The following is a 22,290-nucleotide window of genomic DNA, read 5'->3' as shown; positions in this document are numbered from 1 at the left end:
GGGGCTGAAGAGCAGAGTAACAGTAGAGAGAAATGAAGAGGGAATGGGCAATGCTTGGGTATGACAGAGCCCCCATAATGTTGGGGACAAAGTCACATTTTTTTTTCTGTGACTGACCCCTCTGCTCCACAGTTTAAAATTACAAACCAAATCATTTAGACATCGCGATTAAAGTGCACATGGCAGACTTTCATTGAACGGGATTTGCAGACATTTCGGTCACACAATACATTTTCTGGGAGGTCCCTCCATTGTTGGGCACCATAATGTTTTTGACACAGCAATGGCAGGTCTGTTGTCATATTTATTTCTTTGTCGCATGTCCCTCACATACAATGACTGCTTGACGTCTGCCATTCATTGACATCAGCAGGTGCTGAGGGCCTTCTCTGGTGGTGCTCTGCCACTCCACTAATGCAGCCATCTTCAGATCCTGCTTGTTTCAGGGGGATTGTCCCCTTACGTTTTCTCTTCAGCATATGGAAGGTCTGCTTAGTTGGATTTCAGTCAAATGACTGGCTTGGCCATTCAAGAATTCTCCATTTTCTGTCTTTGATAAACTCTTGTGTGTCCTCAGCAGTGTGTTTGTCTCATTATCTTGTTGTAGGATGAAGTGCCGTCCGGTGAGTTTGGAGGCCTTTACCGAACTTGAGCAGATCAGAAGTTTCTACACACCTCAGAATTCATTGTGCGGTCATCAGTAAAGAGAAGTGTGCCAGTCACTGTGCCAGCCATACATGCCCAAGCCATAACACTGCCATGTTTAACAGATGAGTTGGTCTGCTGTAGATTTCAGGCAGTTCATTGTCATCTCCACACTTTGCTCTCACCATCACTCTGATGAGGTTTATCTTTGTCTCGTCTGTCCACAAGACTTTTTCCCAGAATTCTGCAGGCTCTTTATAGTCCTTATTCACAAGCTGTCATCTGGCCGTCTTATTCTTGTGGTTCACATCTTGCAGTGTGGCCTCTGTGTTTCTGTTCATGAAGTCTTCTGCTGATAGTCATCTCTGACACATCCACATGAACCCCCTGAAGACTGTATATGATCTGTCAGACTTTTGGGGCTTTTTCTTGACCATAGTGAGGATTCTTCTGTCGTCAGCAGTGGCAGGTCTTCTTTGGCCTACCAGTCTCTTTGTGATCACTGAGCCCACCAGTGTGTTCTTTCTTCTTTGTGATATTCAAGACAATTGATTTCGGTCATCCTAAGGTATCGCCGATGTCTCTAAGGGTTTTATTTCTTGTTTTTCAGCCTCATGATGTCTTCTTTGACTGTCATTGTCACAGCTGTTGTCCTCATGTTGAACAACAGCAACTACAGACTCCAAAGGGGAGAAGCAGGTTGAAGTATCTTATGAAGCCATGAAACCCACCTGAGGAATCACAAACAGCTGTGACACCAATTGTCCCAAACATTATGATGTCCAGAAATGGGGGGACCATGTAGGAGTAGTGCTGTGTGACCGAAATGTCTGCAAATCGCCATCAATGAAAGTCTGCACTGTGCACTTTACTCACGACATCTGAATTGCTTGATTTGTCATTTTAAACTGTGGAGCAGAGGGGGACATCAATGTGCCTTTGAACCAAACCTTAGAGGGGACACTTTATGTTTACATTTATTTGCTTAGCAGATTCTTTCATTCAAAGCAACTTATCTTGCAGTCCGCTCTGTCCACTCCCACACTCACTCACACGTTTCAAGATGCCTGTTAGCCTAAAAAGGGTTATGGGAGGAAAATGTGAGAACTGGAAGGAAAGGCCCTTCAGACGCAGGGAAAACGTGCAAAGTGCACACCAAATTTTCGAGGATGGTATTCAAATGCAGGACTCCAGAAGTACACAGTCAGCCACAGCACTGTCATGCCACCCTAACTGCACTTTTGAGACATGACTGCACATAAAATCAAAGTCCCCCAAATTCTCTTTGGATATTTAGAAAGATAAAGAAAAAAGAAACTGGTGGCGAGCCACTCATGTGACACATAAGCTTACCTGTCATGGCCTTCATTAAGGTATGAATGCAGGTGGTCTTTCCAGCTCCACTGGGCCCCAGTGTCATCATCCCATGACGGACTCTTTGGGTTTCAAACAGCTGAATTACTTTTAGTTTCCATGCTGGATGGATGATAAGACCGGCCTCACCAACCTGAAAGACATTTCAAATGAGGGATCCCGTATCACTTTCTTTCCTCCTTGTCTAATTTCGCTGCTCCCCCTTTTTCTACCCACCAGTCTTACTGTTTAAAGTTCAAGTCTCAAATTGAGCTCCGTTGTGTTATTGTCAGGCAGGCTCACATGCTGAAGACCCCCTTTATCCATTGGGGGTAATTTACCTACCTGTGAAATTTCAATCTGATTGTTAAACATTTAGTGGTTGCTCCAATCTGCACATTTTATTTGTATTTGTTATTACAGTCAAACTCTAACGTGGGGATCTTAACTGGCTAAGTGATTAGTAAAGAATAAAAAAAAAAAGTAAAAAGAGAACATTCTAGAATAAATGTGGAGTTTCCAGAACATTCTAGTAGTAAGCGGAAGATTCCAGAACCTACTGGTGTTAGCGAGGAATTTCAAGACCACTCTAGTAGTAAGTAGGCCTTTCTGATGAAACAATGGAAAATGATGGTGCAAAAGCCGGCAGCGGCCACCGTCACCGGACATTCCTCGAAGTCTTTAGCAGACAAATGAATCCGAACAACTGAGGTTTAGGGATCTGGTAACAGAAAGAAGTGACACCCTTCTTTGATGTCCTTATGGAAAAAAGGTAGAGAAGGGTCTCAGCCATTTCTCAAGAAAGCACCAGAACTGTGGAGAGATGATCCAAAGGTCAATGGGTTTGGTGAATTGTCGGCACACGTGACGGTGGTGAACGACCCAGCAGAAAGATGAAAAAGTCTCATCGAAAAGTACAGTGACATACCAACAAAGGATGAAGTCACATCTCAGTCAGGGTTCAAATTTGTGTTTTATGGTCCTTTTGTTCATTTTTAATTCTTTGATTCATGTCAATATGCTAATGTTGCTTTTATTGATTATGTGCATTATTTATTAGAAGCTGCCTGTATAATGTGTTTTGTGAGGCGGGACCAACTGCCAATCACCACCGGGAATTGCCCTAGGCTCTTTAAATCCGGAGGGTCTTCCCCAGTTCCTCGCTGTACTGGGAGAGGTAACTTCATCTGCATTTTATTGTTCTTTTTGTGTACATTTATGGATTTCTGCATTGGGACCTTGTTTTGCCTCGATTCCCTTTTGTTTCAGGCAACTCCATTTTTCCATTATATATATATACTAGCAAAATACCCGCGCTTCGCAGCGGCGAAGTACTGCATTAAAATTTTTATTAAGAAGAAAATTAAACCTTTTTAAACTGAGGGAAAATATACCAATAATTATTTGTTAAGGATCTCTTTGTATACCACATTGTGAGTTCGGCCCTCTGGTTGTAATATGACCAAGCTGTGCGCTGAGCTTACTCTTGAGCATGTAACGTACAGTCGGCCATGTGAACAGTAATCTTGTCTCAAATCTCACAGCTTGGTTTGCTGCTGTCATAATCGGTTTGAGTCTCATGGTTTGTTTCAATTACGACAGTATTTGCAGGATTTGTTGTGTTGAAGTGACATTCGACATCTGTCAAGCGTTGTAAGCACACAACCGGTTTCATTGATAAAATCACATCCAGCTTTTGAGAGTTTAAACATTCATAAACATCAAAGTGTCCACTACTGAAATCGTCACCTGTGAATCTAAGATGTTTAAGAGGCAATGGCGGTTGTCGAAAGGTGTAAAATATTTGGCCATTTCGGTACACTTGAAAGCGACAACTGAACAATTCAGCGGCAGCCATCAACTCGCATGCAGAACCATAGGTGAAGGGCTTAAGCATTTCACTCTTCTAGTGCTCCTGTGTAGTCTAATTATCTCCTGTACCGTCATCAGTCCACACCTTGAACCTGTCCCAGTCATTCAATACATAAGACAGAATGTTCCTCCAGATATCAAGAGTGAGCCTGATATGGTCGTGCAATATGTAACAAAGAGAATGGAGAAGGTAGGTGCCATCTCCGGGCATGGAAACCACTCAGTAAGTGACAGTTCTTTAATCAATGGTGATCACCTCGATAGACATGTTAATGGGGGTACAGTTGGAATGATAAAGGAAATGGATACCTGAACAATGTAAAGTAAGTGTAAAATACCTAAATAATAACTATAATTATAATAAACAAACAATAAAACAGCGGAGAAGCCGTGGATTAAACAAAAAGGCTGTAGTTATCAGTAGGGAGACGTGAATCCTGTGGCGAATCAAGGAAGGGAATGTAGAGACCGGAGCGACGGACGGTCGCAGGCAGCCAACAATGTGGGAGGCACTGGGATGGGGGACCCAACGCCACCTCACATGTTGACCAAGGTGCAGGCTATGGACGTATATATGTACGTAAGTAGGATTCAGTTAGCGTTGGGAACCGTTAGTGACGTTTGGAAAATTCAATATGGCGGCCGACAGTGGCGTCATACCACCGAAATAAGTACGAACATCGGTTTTGGTTAGCGCAGGGAAGCCACCTACCAAATTTCGTGAAGATGGGGTCAGCCTTCTACCTACACGGGAAGTTTGAAAATTGGTGAAGTTGGAAAGTTCAATATGGCGGCCGACAGTGGCGTCATACCATCGAAATAAGTAAGTACATTGGTTTCGGTTAGTGCAGGGAAGCCGCCTACCAAATTTCGTGAAGATGGGGCCATAAATAAGAAAGTTCAACATGGCGGACGTTGTCGATCGTTATCGACCGTTATGACCGTTACGTGTAGAATTTTGAAATGAAACCTGCTTAACTTTTGTAAGTAAGCTGTAAGGAATAAGCCTGCCAAATTTCAGCCTTCTACCTACACGGGAGGTTGGAGAATTAGTGATGAGTGAGTGAGTGAGTGAGTGAGTGAGGGCTTTGCCTTTTATTATTATAGATATATATATATATATATATATATATATATATATATATATATATATATATATACAGGATTAAGCAAAATTATGTTAACACTAATGACACTGCTATGTGTATACTTGTATACAATTTTTGTGAACAATTTATATGCCACTTATGGTACATGTTTCGAACATGAAGGCAAACAGGTTGAGACATTCTTGTAAATCATCTTGCACATATGAACTATGTTTTGTGAATAAATTGCTTCTGCCATTCAAATGTTAACATAATTTTGACTCACCCTGTATATGTACACATATATATATATATATATATACTGTGTATATATATATATATATATATATATATATATATATATATGTGTATGTATATTAATATATATATATATATGTATATGTATATATATATATGATGTTGGAGGAAACTGGAGAACCCTATAGACAAAGCAGAACCCCAAATTTCCACTCAGACTCAGGTCACTGTATTGGACGGCAACCATACTAACACTGTTATTAACCACTACATAATTTTTGGTGGGGGAACAATGAATTTGCAGGCAGTGATGAGGAGTTTCTAACCTGCTTGTCAATTGCAACTTCCAGCTCAGGATAGCCAGCTTTATCCAGCTGAATTCCAGGGAAAAGGTCCTCAATAAGACTCAGGAATAATGGTTCATCTTCATCAATCTGTAATCAATAAGGACATACTAAAAAAGTCAAAACCTGTACGATCAGTCAAAGCATCTAATAAAATCTGTTTTAAAAGTCATTTTATACTCTTAACAAGTAAAAGTAGACAGACAGACAGACAGACAGACAGACAGACAGACAGACAGACAGACAGACAGACAGACAGATAGATAGATAGATAGATAGATAGATAGATAGATAGATACTTTATTAATCCCAAGGGGAAATTCACATACTCCAGCAGCAGCATACTGATAAAGAACAATATTAAATTAAAGAGTGATAACAATGCAGGTATAACAGACAATAACTTTGTATAATGTTAGCGTTTACCCCCCCGGGTGGAATTGAAGAGTCGTATAGTGTGGGGTCTCCTCAGTCTGTCAGTGAGCAGGACGGTGACTGCAGTCTGTGGCTGAAGCTGCTCCTCTGTCTGGAGATGATCCTGTTCAGTGGATTCTCCATGATTGACAGGAGCCTGCTCAGCGCCCGTCGCTCTGCCACGGATGTCAAACTGTCCAGCACACATCAGCTAAGCATGTAGCCCTGACCTGGTGTCTCCCCTGGTGGTCACCTGGCCTGGTATTGTTCCTCAATCTGACTCTTTCAGAATGCCCAGTTCCAAACTGGCATCTTCTGCTATTTTCCAGGCTAGAGTAGAGAACACCCTTTCTTTCCTCTGCAGCTTCCAATGGGCTGGTCTCCCCCCCTCCCCCGCCCATACCAAAAATAATGTACTATAATACAACATAAAAAATATCACAACATAACACAGCTTGATGTTGTCACTTTTGAATCGTTCATCCAAGTTAGGGCCCTCAGGGACCAGAGCCGATGTGTGATGTAATACAGGAGATGTTCACATACCAGTTTGGAGAGGTTCATGTCTCGCAACACGCGCATCACAATAGTTGACTCCGTGTCACTGGGGTTTGCCCGCTTTGCTGCTCCAAGTGTTCGTAGCACAGACAAAATGTTTCGAAGGCCAAAGTCGTAGTGCACCTACATGTTGGGATCAGTGAAAGAAGAGAAGAAACACAGGAATCTGAAGTTAGAGCTCGCTTGACTCTTAACAAAGCCCTCAAATCATTAACGCCATTTGTTTTACTTATTTAGTTAGTTTCCGAAACACAGCTGACAAAAAAAATGGCTGAAGCTTTTAATATTGATGGGGTTTTTTTGTGTTAAGATGACATGAATTAATAACTATTTTACAAACATGGATAAATACCCGAGAACTGTCTTGGTTTGGAAAACTGATACATTTATAAACTTCTTTTCCGTGCCCCATAGCCTCCAATGTAAATTTAAATGTTAAATTGTTTATCAAATCAATAGAAAATGCTTTACCTTTAGAACACAATTTCACATAGCAAATACATATATCACGTGTTTGTGAAGAATTAACTTTGACTTGAAAAATACCAAACGTATCCATTCAAAACGAGGGCCTGATCAGTGAGGTTAGGGTTCTGTTACAAGCTGAAACCATTTTACATTTTTTGCAGTTTTCATTTTGTTTTGCTGTAATATTTTGCACCCCTTTTAGGGTTTGGAAGTATGACGAATCCAAACCTTGCACTGGTTTTGAACTGGAAATGTATTAAAAAATATTTTGCACCAGTATTTTTCAAAGGGTTTTAATTTTTTATGGATGCTGCCATTTTGCAGCTACTGTTTAACAGCTGCATGTGCAACATCATGGGTGCGATGGCGTCTTCTTCTCTCTAGTCTGTGATTGTGGCTAGTACACAAGCGGTGTTTGTCAAATCCTTCTTTAACAGCTTTCCTGGTTAAAGATAATTAGTCTGCGCTCCTTTGATATCCATTTTGGTTTTGATCATCCTTTGGTATGAAATACAAACCATCCCTGGACCAATTCACACATCCACAAACTCACTCTGAGCCAAATTACACCTTCATACAGAACTATGAGATGTTCATATCCTAATAATTCCAAAAAAAGTGAACACATCAACCAATACTGTACACAGAATCAAAAAGAGCACCACATGTTAGAAAACCACTCCACTACGTCATGAAAAATACTTACCTGTTTAGACAGTTGCTCCTCACACAGCTTGTACAAAGTGAAGAACTTTCTGGCCAGCACGATGTTATCGATGAATCCACAGCTGGCCAGCTTGACCCTGATAATGATTTGCCGATCGGGCACCATCATCGCTACTGAGCGAAAATTGATCTTGAGGTTTTCTGGAAGTTCTTGACGTCCAGCATAGCCAGGATTCTAGCCAGAGAATAAGAACATGAGAGCAATCAAGACGTGAGCAGGCCATTCAGCCCAACAAAACTCGCCAGTCCTATCCTTCTCTAAAAACATCAAGTCGAGTTTTGAAGGCCCCTAAATTCCTACTGTCTACCACAGTCCAAGTGTCTATCGTGCTTTGTGTAAAGAAAAACTTTCTAATGTTTGTGTGAAATTTCCCCTTAACAAGTTTCCAACTGTGTCCCCGTGTTCTTGGTGAACTCATTTTAAAGTCACCATCTCGATGCACTGGACTAATTTTAAACACTTCACTCAGGTCTCCTCTTCATCTCCTGTAAAGGCTCAGCTCTTTTAATCTTTCCTCATAACTCATTCCCTGTAGCCCTTAAATCAACCTAGTTGCTCTTCTCTGGACCTTCTCTAGTGCTGCTATGTCTCGTGCCCCCAAAACTGCACACAGGACTCCAGATGAGGCCTCACAGGGGTGTTATAAAGCTTGAGCAGAACATCCTATGACTTGTACTCCACACATCAAGACGCTATATAACCTGACATTCTAGCAAAGTAACATCTAGTCAAGTTTTGAAGGTCTCTAAAATCCTACTGTCTACCACACTACTTAACAAGTTTCCAGCTGTGTCCCATTGTTCTTGAGGAACTCATTTTAAAGTCACCGTCTTGATCCACTGGACTAATTCCCTTCATAATGTTAAACACTTCACTGAAGTCTCCTCTTCATCTCCTGTAAAGGCTCAGCTCTTTTAATTTTTCCTCATAACTCATCCCCTGTAGCTCTGGCATCAGCCAAGTCGCTCTTCTCTGGTCACCTTTTCTAGTGCCGTTATGTCCTTTTTGTAGCCTGGAGACCAAAACTGCACCCAGGACTCCAGATGAGACCTCACCAGTGTGTTATAAAGCCTGAGCAGAACCTCCTGTGACTTGTACTCCACACATCAAGACGCTATATAACCTGATATTCTTCCAAAAAAAACATCCAAGTCAAGTTTTGAAAGTCCCTAAAATCCTACTGTCTACCACACTACTTGGTCGCTTATTCCAAGTGTCTATCGTTCTTTGTGTAAAGAAAAACTTCCTAATGTTTGTGCGAGATTTACCCTTAACAAGTTTCCAATTGTGTCCCCGTGTTCTTGATGAACTCATTTTAAAGTCACCGTCTCCTACACTGTACTAATCTCCTTCATAATTTTAAACACTTCAATCACGTCACCTCTTAATCTTCTTTTGCTTTAACTGTAAAGGCTCAGCTCTTTTAATCTTTCCTCATAACTCATCCCCTGTAGCCCTGGAATCCGCCTAGTCGCTCTTCTCTTAACCTTTTCTAGTACTGCTATGTCCTTTTTGTAGCCTGGAGACCAAAACTGCACCCAGGACTCCAGATGAGGCCTCACCAGTGCATTATAAAGTTTGAGCAGAACCTCCTGTGACTGCACTCCACACACCAAGGCGCTATATAACCTGACATTCTGTTAGCCTCCTTAATGGCTTCTGAACACTGTCTGGCACTTGATAGTTCACTATGACTCCTAAGTCCTTCTCATAATGTGTGCTCTCAATTTTCAGACCTCTCATTGTGTAATCAAACCGCACATTTTTCTTCCTACGTGTAATCTTTTACATTTAATGACATTAAATTTCATCTGCCACAAATTTACCCAAGCATGTTTTTCAGTAATGATTTAACAGATTCCAAATTATTGGCCACTCTGCTTATCCTGGTACCATCTGCCAACTTAACCAGCTAGTTACTTATATTCCTATCCAAATCATTTATATATATTAAAAAGCCAAAAGTAAAGATGTGCGACTGAAATTCTGTTTAAATGATGCAAGGTTTTTTCTTTTCTGGATATACTTTATTAATCCCAGAGGGGGATATTGTCTTTTCGTATGACTTTTGGGGGGTCAGAGCGCAGGGTCAGCCACTGTATGGCATTCGTGGAGCAATTTTCTGGTTATGGGCCCAACAGAGTAGGATCCCTTCTGGCACTAACGGAACTTGAAACAGTAATTTTTCAGATACCAGCACAGACCCTCAGCCTCAGTCCCCCCCACTCCACCCTAACAGTAAGTAGTAACTCATCATTTTTTTTCATTTTCATTTGCCCAGAGGGGACAGTTTTATTTTTTTTCTCCAGCTTTTGGAATTTTTTTTTTTTCTTTTGTTTTTTCTGTCCACCCTGGCCATCAGACCTTACTTATTCTATGTTAATTAATGTTGACTTATGTTTATTTTTTATTGTGTCTTCTATTTTTCTATTCATTTTGTAAAGCACTTTGAGCTACATTTTTTTGTATGAAAATGTGTTATATAAATAAATGTTGATTGATTGATTGATTGATTTTCCAGGCATTGTGTGACCCTAACCAAGTATTTTTGCCTTCTACTGGTGTAACTGTCAGTATACCAGACACATTTGTTCTGTGCTTTACTATAGAGAGCGTTGGAATGGCGATCAAATTGAAATGTAATATGCTTTGAGGAATTGAAGTAAGCTGTCTATTTATTAGACCATTCCAGAAAAATTCCCACGGACACTTCAAAAAAACACCCCTTTAAGTTCACAGATATTTAGCTTGAGAGAACAGCAGAACAGACAACAGCAATGTCTACTAAAGATTACAAGTCGGTGAAGTTGCCGTCTTTAGAAACCTACCATAGTGAGAAAGATTCCAAACTCGGGGTTCATATCCACATTGTCACCATCCGTGAAAATAAAGTTTTTCTTGCGCTCCTTTTTACAGGTCAGAACAATGGCAATCTGCTGGGCAGCTACTGACAGAACAGGCAGATCAATCCGATTGAACTCATCAAAACAGCCCCATGATCCAGACTGGGCAAGACCTAGGAAAAGAAAAACATGGAATTTATGAATATTCTCCATTTCTACATTTTGTCACACGCGTACGCTTGATGAACAACTTGAAGGCTTATCTAACAATAATTCCACCCCAAGTCGAGGGTTGGCGCTGTTGACTAATTTTTCTCCTCCTTTCTCTCCTGCAGATCAGATGACTGGCAGTCCCAGTGATGTCACTTCCAGGAAATGGTTTTCTGGCCACGCCCCCTTCCGGTCTGGCTTCTTCTTAAAAGGTGCTGCCTCCATTTTGAATCAGTCACACATTTGACTCCCGTCTGAAACGACCTCTTTATAGAGTTGCTATCTTTTGTTGGTTTTTTTGCCATCTGATTATATGGGGTTCGCCTTCGAGATGTCCCAGCACTCTATCTTCTCTTGACTCATATTTTACAATGTATATGCAGTATGTTGTGTTTGAGTGTCTGTATGTGTACCTACAGTAACAGATCAATATTTTCATAACACCCCAATTTTTCCAGTTTTATTGAAATTTAACTCCTTATGCCCTAAAGGGTTTTTGGTATTACTGCACTTGAATTACATACCCAAGAATAAAGAGCTAGTATTCTGCTTATGTAATAAAGGAGTAGCAAATGACTGAAGAGTAGCGAGTGTAACACTCCAAATGTTTAAAAAGAAAGCCTTTATAGGATTAACAACTGTTGTTTACATCAACATTAACTAAATAAAACATGAAAATAAATGTCGCTTTAGGGATTTCTCTACAAAATACTGGATTTTAAAATGCATAGTCAAGACATTTTCTGATGCAGAACCCTGGAATCAGGGTGGCACATTGGTCACGCTCCTGCCACGCAGTAAGGAGACCAGGGTTCACAACCTGGGTCCTACCTGTGTGGAATTTGTGTGTTCTCCCCGTGTCTGTGTGTGTGTAAGGTGAACTGGTAATCATAAATTAGCCTTAGTGGGTGGTTGGGGTGGATGTGTGTGTTCACCCCGCAATGGGCTGGCACCCTGTCTGAGGTTTATTCCGTGCCTTGTGCCCTGTGCTAGCTGGGATGGGCTCCAGCAGACCCCCACGACCCTATTCAAGACAAAGCAGGGTAGAAAATGTCTGACTGACAATGTTGGAATCCATTTTGCTTTGTGCCCCAGTCTGTCAGCTGCCATTGTGCCAAGTTTAAATGGCATATCCCATAGCAATGCAAAGTTATAAAGTTTGGTACAAGGCATCCCCCTGTTCTCTTGCACCTAAACACTTTCTCAAAACAAGTACTGAAGTTGCATACTATATATATATATATATATTGTCACACACGCGCGATTAGGAGACCGCGGACGGACCTTAAACCATTTCGAAAGCCGTTCGCCGGCAGGGAGTGGCGGGGTACTAACCTTTCTCCTTGATTTCTTCCAGGAAAAAAGACGCTCCGCCATCATAAGCCTTCCCGCAGTACGTTTACTTCCGCCCTTCCTCCGCCATCTTTCCTGACGTCATCAGTCCCATCCTCCCTCACGGTTCCTTCCCAGCATTTCTCCACTTCCGGCTCCTCCCTTATAAAATGGCCGCCAACGCCTCTAATGGTGTCACGCATATGAACTGTTTTGTTTATATCTATTGACCTGATTTGCAGTGTGGATTTTTCTGCAATATACGGGGCCGGAAACCCCAAACCTTTATGTTGTCTCTTGTTGAGTCTTTTACAATATATATAATATATTGGAGGCAGCTAAAGGGTCTGAGTAATTGTAATTCTAAGCCAGATCAGGGAGCGGCAGGGGGCGCGGACTGTCTCTCTCAGTTCCTTGCAGACCATTCTCGGGAAATCCCGCCGGGTTGTGATGGCTCTAAAGATGTCACTTCCTGTTACGGGGCCCTATAACATCACTTCCTGTTTCTGGAATCTTTGATGACATCACTTCTGGTTCCGGCTCCGATGATATCACTTCCTCCACTGCCCTTTAAAGCCGCCATCTTACCTCCACAAGTTTAGTTCTATTTTGGACTTAGTCTTGTGAACACCTCTGTTCAAATTTCAACCTATTGCAGCCAAGGCATATTATACGGGTGGATGCCCCAAACCTCGATGATGGCGGTTGGCCGTTTTTCTGAGAATATATAATACAGTATATACGTATATTCCGCAAAACATGGATTGAAAACTACTGTTGTAGTGTGCTTATATACTATTAATATCTAAACATGAGACATTTCGTTTTGATTATACTAAACGTGTACAAGGGTAGCAAGGAGGCCCCTGCTGATGCCTTACAGATCTCACGTCTGGTTGCTGTCTGTCTGGAGTCGGCACCTTCTTCCCTTCTCATTTAGGGTTTTTGTCCAGGGATCCCAGCATTCCTCCCTCATCCATCCCCTGACCTCTGCAGGTTAAGTCAATTTACGGCTCTGTATTGACTCCAGTACAAGTGTGGGGTGTATGCGAGTGGGCCCAGCGATGGACAGGTACCCCTATCCAGGGTTGGCTCCTGCCTTGCAGCAAATGCAACTGGGATAAGCTCCAGCCTCATATGACCCTGATCTGGTTATACAAAGTTAAACAAAAAAGTACATGAAGCGAGTCAATATATCGTGTAACTGGTGTACCTTTAAAAATTCTGCCCAGTCCCCGAAAGTCCATCTGATCAGAGCAGTTGAACACGACGACATATTTGCCAAGACATCTGCCCATATCTTTGGTGGTCTCTGTCTTCCCTGTTCCTGCGGGACCAGCTGGTGCTCCTCCCATACTCATGCCTAGGGCTTGGGCCAGAGTTATATAACACCTACAGGTAAAAACAATAATTAATGAATAAACAGATAATTTAGAGGCAATAAATGCACTTAAGGAGCTTTCAGGAAACTTGAATTTGATTAAACGTCTGTAGAATAAAACTAAAGAGAATATGGAGTGCTCTTTACAAGAAGCTGACAAGTGGATAATGGATATAAAGCAGCGTTTCTCAACCTTTAAGTATTTGCGACCCGAGTTTTCATAATGGTTTTAATCGCCCAACATTTTCTTGAAATGATGATGCATATTTTATTATACCTACTTAACTTTTATCGACATTTATCTAACTCTGTATTTATTGTTCAAGTATCAGAATGTAGTTTAAGTTCATTTGTTTTCGTTTCAATAGATATATTTTTTCATACTTGCGATTCTTGTTTTCTTTTTTTCACGCCCCCCCCTAGGGGGGCCTGCCCCACAGGTTGAGAACCACTGATATAAAGGGACAGTATCCATCAGAGATCAATTAATTATTGGTGTGAACGTGTCATGACATGGAATGTGTGGGCAAAAGAGGGGAAAAAAAGTGAGGGGGGCCAAAGTGGAGATGGATGGATAAACTCAAAGAAGATCTGAAGGAAAAGGGCTTGATTGGCGAGGATTAGTAGGACAGAGCTGCTTGGAGAAGGTTGATCAAGCACATCAACCCCACATAGAGGTGGGAAGTGATGAAGAGGACGAAGAAGAAAAAGAAGAAGAGGAAGATGACAATCCTCAATTTATTACAACTAATTTTGAATGTAGAGAAAAGCCAAGCAAAATGGCACCTTTAACTGGCTAACTGAAAAGATTACAATATGCAAGCTTTCGAGGCAACTCAGGCCCCTTCTTCAGGCGAGATGTGATACAATGAAGTGCACTTAAAGTATTCTTAAGCATTCAAATGACAATAAAACCCTGCAATGGGCTGGCATCCTAAACGTCCCCTGATGCACCAGGAGAGGGCACTGCTGTGTGAAGTGTTTTCTGCCCGGTGTTCGACTCACTTGGCATTGGGCATCTGAGTGGCAGTCAGACAAGTAAAAGAGAAACATCTACAACTGAAGCAGTAAATGGACTCTTAGTTGAGGTTCCACCAAACGTTTTCTCTGTTTTACGGACGAGTTTGCAGAGTCACCAATGCTTTTCAATTTTGAAATTTTAAAACTCCGTACAGTGTGATCTGTTTGAGATATCTAAACACAAATTGAACAGTTTGAAAAAAAAAAATCTCTGAAGAATAAGCATGCCACATCTCAACAAAATTGGTCTATGGGGGGCTGAGTTGTTTCAATCGGACAGATGGACAGACAGACATGCCAACTTCTGCCCACATTTGCTGCTTTGCTCGTTCTATGTGAACGCTCCTAAAAATGGTCATACAGGTGGACATCGGAATTGCACCACATCAGAGGATGTTCATATCTGAGGTGTGGCTGAGAGGACGGGTACAGAAACGTGAATTAGTCATTAGAGACATCAGAGTCAACTGCAAGAAGGCATAACTGCCTAACGGTCATTCACAATAGGCGTTTACTGTCTAAACAGGAGTATTTTCTTAATATTTTCTGCCTAAGAAGAAGCATTCTTCAGGTAAATTCTGGAATGTCTCCTTCAAAACATGGCCAAGGCTGTACAAGGGGGGCATCAAATAAATGAACAAGACATCAAAAGGAATTTTTTACATTTTGATTTCAAATTAAAATTTGCAAAAATATAATCATAATGAATGCATTATAACTAAAATTAAAATAAAACATTTCAAAGGCATCGATCTAATGCAGTGCTTCCCAACCCGTGTGCCGCGGCACCCTGGTATGCCGTGAGCACGAACCAATGGCGCTTTTCCACAGCATAGTACGGCATGACACGGTTCAGTTCAGCTCACTTTTGGGGGGTTTTCCACTGGGAACAGTACCTGGTACCTGGTCCTTTTTTTAGTACCACCTCAGCCGAGGTTCCAAGCGCGCCGAACCGTTACCAAAACGTGACGTGTAAACTCTTCTGGTCACTGATTGGCCGGAGAAAATCGTCATTACTGCGTCACTGAACTTGCGACAGGAGACACAACAGACCCGCTAGATTTTTAGCACAGCCAGCGAAGGTTCGGACACACCTTTAACCAAAAATGGCTGTTTCGTGGTCTATTGAGAAAGTACAGACGTTCCTCTCGTTGGTAGCCGAGGAGCGGATCCAGCGAGAGGCTGGATGGGGCGACGCGGAATGAAAAAGTTTTTCAGGAGGTCAGTGAACCTTAACGACACGTGAATAATCCCGCCCACTCTAAAACGGTACTAAACTGCAGTCGAAACGCAAACCGAGCTGAACTGAGCCGAACCAAGGTGAGCTGTACTGAACCGTGCTGTGCCGTACTATGCAGTGGAAAAGCGCCACAAGGGTGCTGTTACCAGGTGTCAGAACATAAAAAAAATTTGATTTGAACTGATAATAAAAATAATAATACCAGTTACACCTCAAGACTAAAGTCATGCTACCTGTGTGCTTTAATACAGTCCAGCGGGCATCCTATTTCAACTGCAGTCTGACGAATTAATAAATATTAGCTCTAATTTACTGAAGACAAAACACAGAGGATGTTTATGACTTACGAGTGTGTTTGTCAACCGCAGTTCGAGCTCGTATGGACAAACTTTCAAATTCTCTTCGAAGCCAGCCTTCCCATTAATTATGACGTTATAGTCTGCTTTGTGCCTTATTGCACTTTTCATGTTTGTGTTGTGTTCAAGTTTTTCATTTGAGACTGGTTTACTGGCAATTTATTTTTGTTACCTTTGTAAATGCAAAAATGTGTAGTTGGTACGCCTTATAAAAATAGGAATCTCATTCTACTCAACTGATGAGTTAAGATTAAATTGTTAATTTGAGTAGTTACATATCAGAGTGAAGGGGTGCCGTTAGCTGAAAAGATTTCACTAAAGGTGCCATGGTTTGGGAGAGGTTGGGAAGCACTGATATGTGCCTGCTTTAAAGTACACAGCCTGTCCAGGTTTGGTTTGATATTCGAGATACGACACTCTGAGCTCCTTTTCTATTTGAAGTTTGTTTCTATGACGAATGGCGCCGCTGCTGCTTTTCTAGTCGCGTATTTTCAATCCATGAAGTTCAAGACGTATCGGTATCTGTCGCGAACATTCGGGTAATAGCTGATCAGGTGATAATGTTGCGCGATTGCACCACATTGGCAGCGTAGCCAATATTGCCAAATTGAGTTAAATAATTTACTGTGTACAGTAATCCCTTGCTATATCGCGCTTCGACTTTCGTAGCTTCACTCTATCGAGAATTTTATATGAAAGCGTAATTAAATATATAACGTGGATTTTTTGCTGCTTCGCGGGTTCTGAGGACAATGTGTCCTTTTTACTTCCTGTACATGCTTCCCCAGTTGATTTCATACAAGGGACACTATTGGCGGATGACTGAGAAGCTAACCAATCAGAGCACACAGTTAAGTTCTCCTGACTGAAAAGCTAACCAATCAGAGGACGCAGTTAAGTTTCTGCATACTGAATGCAGTGTTAACCAGGAAGTCTCGTCTCGCTCATTCAGCATCAACGTGTTTCGCTGTGTAAAGAGTTGTGCTCTTTTGTGTTTATCTTTGTTCATAGTCAAGCCCTTCATTATGGCTCCAAAACGATCTGCTACTGCTTCAGGGGCCGTGCCCAAGCGCAAACGGAAGATGTTAACGATTGCCGAAAAGGTAAACGTTTTGGATTTGTTGAAGGCTACGATTCTTTTTATTTAAAAAGTAGGAAAGGAATATAAGATCTACGGCCGCAGTGTCCTTTTAACCAGGGTGCAAAACGAGTTGTAAGTGGATGTAATAAGGCAGTAAGTAGTCTGGATGGAATCTGCTTTAGGGATTTGGATTGAAGACTGCGAGAAGAAGAACAACGGCGGTGCTACACAATCGCCTGAAGAGTCTCCTTTAAGGGCTGTAACGTACGGAAGCGTATTACTGCCACGACATAATAAAAAAAATATGCTCACTATCACGTTATAACGTGAAAATATTACATTATAACGTGAAAACATCACGTTAAAACGAGAAATCATATCATGTGATAACGTGAAAATATAAGATTATAACGTGAAAACATCACGTTAAAACGACAAATAGTATCACGTTAAAACGTGATACTATTTCACGTAATTACGTGATAAAGTTTCATGTTATAACGTGAAACTTTTTTGGTTATCCAGTGAGGAGTGCACGTCTGCAAATGAAACGGTCAGATGGCTCATTTACACGACTTGATCAAATTCTACTTTATGCTTGGGGTCAGACATGGAGAGATTCTGCTCCTGCTGACTAAGGTGGATGGTTTTGTAATAAGTATGCGTACACTGAGAAGAATTTTAAAAGACATGGGGCTTTACAGAAGAAAGAATCAGTCCGACATTTTGGAGGTAGCATCATTTCTCATTGACCAGCTGGAAGGGCACGGAAGGCTCCATGGATACAAGCTACACCATCTCAGCTGCATTCAAGCTGGGCATGTTGTGACCCAAACCACGGTGAGGCATTTAATAAAGTTTCTAGACCCCCGTGGTGTTGAGCAAAGACAGAGGAATCGACTGATGCGACGCGTGTACATTAATCCTGGACCTAATTTTATGTGGCATGTTGACTCTTATGACAAACTAAAGCCGTTTGGAATATGTATAAATGGACCCTATTCGGATTCAGCGGGTTAGAAAATGGATGGATGGATGGAGCGATTGATGGTTTTTCAAGGCTCATGATATGGCTTCATGCTTATCCAACAAACAGCGATTTTACGTTTTAACGTGATGTTTTCACGTTATAATCTTATATTTTCACGTTATCACATGATACGATTTCTCGTTTTAACGTGATGTTTTCACGTTATAATGTAATATTTTCACGTTATAACGTGATAGTGAGCATATTTTTTTTATTATGTCGTGGCAGTAATACGCTTCCGTAGTAACGCTCTCCTTTGTTGTGCAGTAAAATTAAACTCATTGTTATCGGACAAGTCATCGTGTCATTGTTGGTAAATAACCATAATTAATTTTCTACTTACAGTACTTAGTACATGTACATACGTTTAGTGTCGCTGTACACATTTACTGTATACTATTTTTCTTGCATTGTACGTATTTATTGCTGGTGGCCTGTCTATCGTAATGGCTGTAACATGTGATATCGGAGACACTCAATACCTTTAAAATAATATTTAGGTTTTACTGTATATAAACAGTGTGTTTATATACATAATTTCAATGAATCTTACCTAATATCTAAGAGAATACAAAGGTATTATGCTGTATAACTCAGCGGGGAATATTTATAAACAGTGTGGGAGAGTTTATAAGGGCTTAAAATATATAAAAATAACCATACAAACATATGGTTTCTACTTCGCGGATTTTCACCTATCGTGGGGGGGTCTGGAACGCAACCCCCGCGATCGAGGAGGGATTACTGTATTGGGTTATTTTCATGATACAACTAACAGCGGTATAATATTTGTCTGAAGAAAATACGTTCGTCGCGCGCAGATTGACTTCCTTGGTGTCCTCGTTTACGAGATTTAAAAAAATTAAAACATATTTAATCGTTTCTTTACATAAAAAATAATTAAATAAGAATAAATAATGTATTCTTTGTTTTTGGAATTAGAATTACTACCAAAAACCACACAAGGCTTTTTAACGGTTATTAAAGCACTTTAAAAAAAATTAACTGCAAATATTTCATCGAAGTTAGCCAAACACATGCAAATCTTATGGAAGTAAAAATGATAGGATACAGCGACACAGCACGAGTGTCATACCTTTGTTAATTGTATCCTGGGTTATTCTCATCTATCTTATATTATGCAGGGGGCGCAGAATTATTCCAGGTAGAAAAAGGGGAGGGGGTTAGCGCAAAATACAAAAGTTTGAGAACCGCTGGCTTAGGTTACTCTACCTGACATGCATTTCTGAACCACCATTTATTTGTATTTTTTTTGTAAATGAGGTAAAGCTGAAAGATTTTGACAATTGGGGTGCACTTCTACGTCTTTTATTTTCTGTTTTCAGCTCTGTGGTCAGTTTGTGGGGGTGAGGTGTTTACCTCGTCGAGTCAAATCTCTCCTCTCCTTTCTCACATTACCTTCTCAAAGTTTTTTCTCTTTCTCTTTCCCCTAGTAGAAAGCCGTCTCCTCTCTTTATGCTGAGCTACACAAAGCGTCTTTTTAAGACCCAATGCGGCCCACCTGCCAAGTTGTTTTGCCTGCCTAAGGTAAAGTCATCTCTGAAGGAGGATCGCTGGAATCGTGGGGTAGAGAGGTCCTTTCATCGGATTGGCTGGCCCAGCGCTGTTTCAGCTGTGGAATGGCCAATTGGGGGAGGCAGCTTGATGGCTGAGGTCTCCAGGACTCGAAACAAATCCAAATCATATTATGTGATATCAGCTACTATTAAATTCTGCTCCGTACTTGTAAAATTTTTATTTTTATACTATATTGAGGATGACTTGTGTTCTGTTCTGTGTATTGTATTGTATTGTATTGACCCCCCCCTTTTTTTGACACCCAGCCTACATGGAAAGGGGTCTCTCTTTGAACTGCCTTTCCTGAAGTTTCTTCCCTACAAGGGTTTTTTTTGGGAGTTTTTTCTTATCTTCTTAGAGAGTCAAGGCTGGGGGGCTGTCAAGAGGCAGGGCCTGTTAAAGCCCATTGCGGCACTTCCTGTGTGATTTTGGGTTATACAAAAAATAAATTGTATTGTATTGTATTGCTTGAAGCTCAATGTGGCAGTGAGACCTTTCTCTTAATTAAAACCCATCTTGGAACGCAATTTTTAAAAATCTAGAAAATCTAAATTAGCAGCACACCCAATGTCTAATTGCACAGCGATTATATATCACACCCCTCATACACTTTGCTGTGGGCCTTACTCCTGATCCTTTCTGTACGTAAGTTCATTTCTCCACATGCTCTGGAGTTGCCCTCAATTCTGCTCCCATGTTTCCCTTACATCTACAAACATTCTTTCTCTCTCCTCGTATATACAGTATATCTCCCATTAGACCAGTGCTGGATTAACCATATCAGCAAAGTAAGAAAATGCTTAGGGCATCAAGGGTAAAGGGGGCACCACAAAAATTTTTCATGGCCGAATTTTTCACATAACTCATTAAATTTATAGCCATTTTCGGAATTTAATGGCGTCACTGTTCATAGATGGCGCCTTACGCAGTGCGTTCCGCATACTGGTGCCATCTACGATGGGGAATTCCCGTTTCATGGCAATTCCCTTAAATGCCATGTTATGCCAAAATATTCCATCCATTTATCCTCTTCCGCTTATCCGAGGTCGGGTCGCGGGGGCAGCAGCTTAAGCAGAGAGGCCCAGCCTTCCCTCTCCCCGGCCACTTCTTCCAGATCTTCCGGGGGAATCCCAAGGCGTTCCCAGGCCAGCCGGGAGACATAGACCCTCCAGTGTGTTCTGGGTCTTCCCCGGTGCCTCCTCCTGGTTGGACGTGCCCAGAACACCTCACCAGGGAGGCGTCCAGGAGGCATCCTGATCAGATGCCCGAGCCACCTCATCTGACTCCTCTCGATGTGGAGGACCAGCGGCGCTACTCTGAGCCCCTCCCGGATGCCAAAATATTGTGAAAATAATTCAATTCAAAACAATATGTTTTTTTATTTTTAAATAATAGTTAATAGTTGATTAAAAATTATCACGTAATTGTTGTGTTTCGTGAATTATCTGTTATTTAACTTAAAATAAATTTCTTGTGCGTAGAAAGCATTATTTTCTGTTTTAAGCAAAAACAAAAAATCGTCTCAGTTTGAGGAGAAAATGTTCTGGTAAGTCTATTTAATTCCATTTTTGGATATTTTAAAATTCATTTACATTATGTAAAAGTGAAAATCGTACAACTGATTACTATTGGATAAAATTGTTTATAACTTTTTTTACTAATAGAGATTTACTAACAAAATTTTCACAAAATATTCTTCAAATCTTGTACTAAGAATATGCATAAATAGATTTGCTAAACTGACACAAACGCCATCAATAAATTAAATAATCAAAATGGTAAATCTACGGTTTTCATGTCAATAAAATAAAATAAATAAAATTTTATTTTCTAGTTATTGTTTTAATATTTTGAATTACTAGTGTAAGGGGGCACCAAAATGACTTAGTGCTTAGGGCATCTAAGGGTCTTAATCCGGCCCTGCATTAGACCAGTGATTCTTAACTTTTTTTTGAGTCACAGACCCCTTTGAGAATCTGATGAAAGCTATGGACCCCCTTCCCCAGAAATATTCGCATAAACACAACTTTCCATGCAATGAATATAATGTACTTTATTTATCGAGATTTGATTGTCTCTGAAGCACTTCTTCTAACACTGGAAAGTTTGCCTCCAACCTCCTTTTCCACAGCGGCACCTTGGCCAGAAAAACTTTCATTCTTTCAGCAGCATCCATTATGGTGACAGATTTACTTCATTCATAGGGCCAAAGATATCCTCCAAGTAGGCCAAGCCATGAATGAACGTGCGAGAAAAATCAACAGTACCGGGCTGTACAGTGAATACAAACGTTAATTTTTATCTGACCCTCGCGGACCCCCTGAAACCCATCCATGGACCTAAGGTTAAGAACCCCTGCATTAGACTTTTCCTTCTTTACTCTTATCTCTGCCACACGTGCACGTCTGAGGATCACCTTCCAGGTTCATCCACGATAAATAATACCACTCCGGGTATGCACTGCATGCACAATTATCAGGCAAGTGAGTACT

At 41.1% G+C, this 22,290-nt stretch overlaps 1 protein-coding gene across 2 annotated transcripts in view; it reads right to left on the bottom strand.

Annotated features, from left to right (window-relative positions):
* Positions 1-22,290, bottom strand: part of dnah5 (dynein, axonemal, heavy chain 5) — a 390,322-nt gene that overhangs the window by 147,417 nt on the left and 220,615 nt on the right. For both annotated transcript variants that reach the window (XM_039736932.1, XM_039736933.1), the window contains exons 36-41: positions 13,326-13,504; positions 10,556-10,743; positions 7,707-7,901; positions 6,521-6,655; positions 5,543-5,650; positions 1,999-2,152 (exon numbers count right to left, since the gene is read on the bottom strand). In XM_039736932.1, coding sequence (XP_039592866.1) covers positions 1,999-2,152; positions 5,543-5,650; positions 6,521-6,655; positions 7,707-7,901; positions 10,556-10,743; positions 13,326-13,504 — 959 coding nt within the window. The remainder of the gene's footprint in view (positions 1-1,998; positions 2,153-5,542; positions 5,651-6,520; positions 6,656-7,706; positions 7,902-10,555; positions 10,744-13,325; positions 13,505-22,290) is intronic.

Source organism: Polypterus senegalus, chromosome 15, assembly GCF_016835505.1.
Source record: "Polypterus senegalus isolate Bchr_013 chromosome 15, ASM1683550v1, whole genome shotgun sequence".
In the NCBI taxonomy this organism is placed as follows: domain Eukaryota; kingdom Metazoa; phylum Chordata; class Cladistia; order Polypteriformes; family Polypteridae; genus Polypterus; species Polypterus senegalus.
The sequence above is the reverse complement of the archived record's forward strand: the minus strand, read 5'-3'. Positions and strand labels throughout refer to the sequence as shown.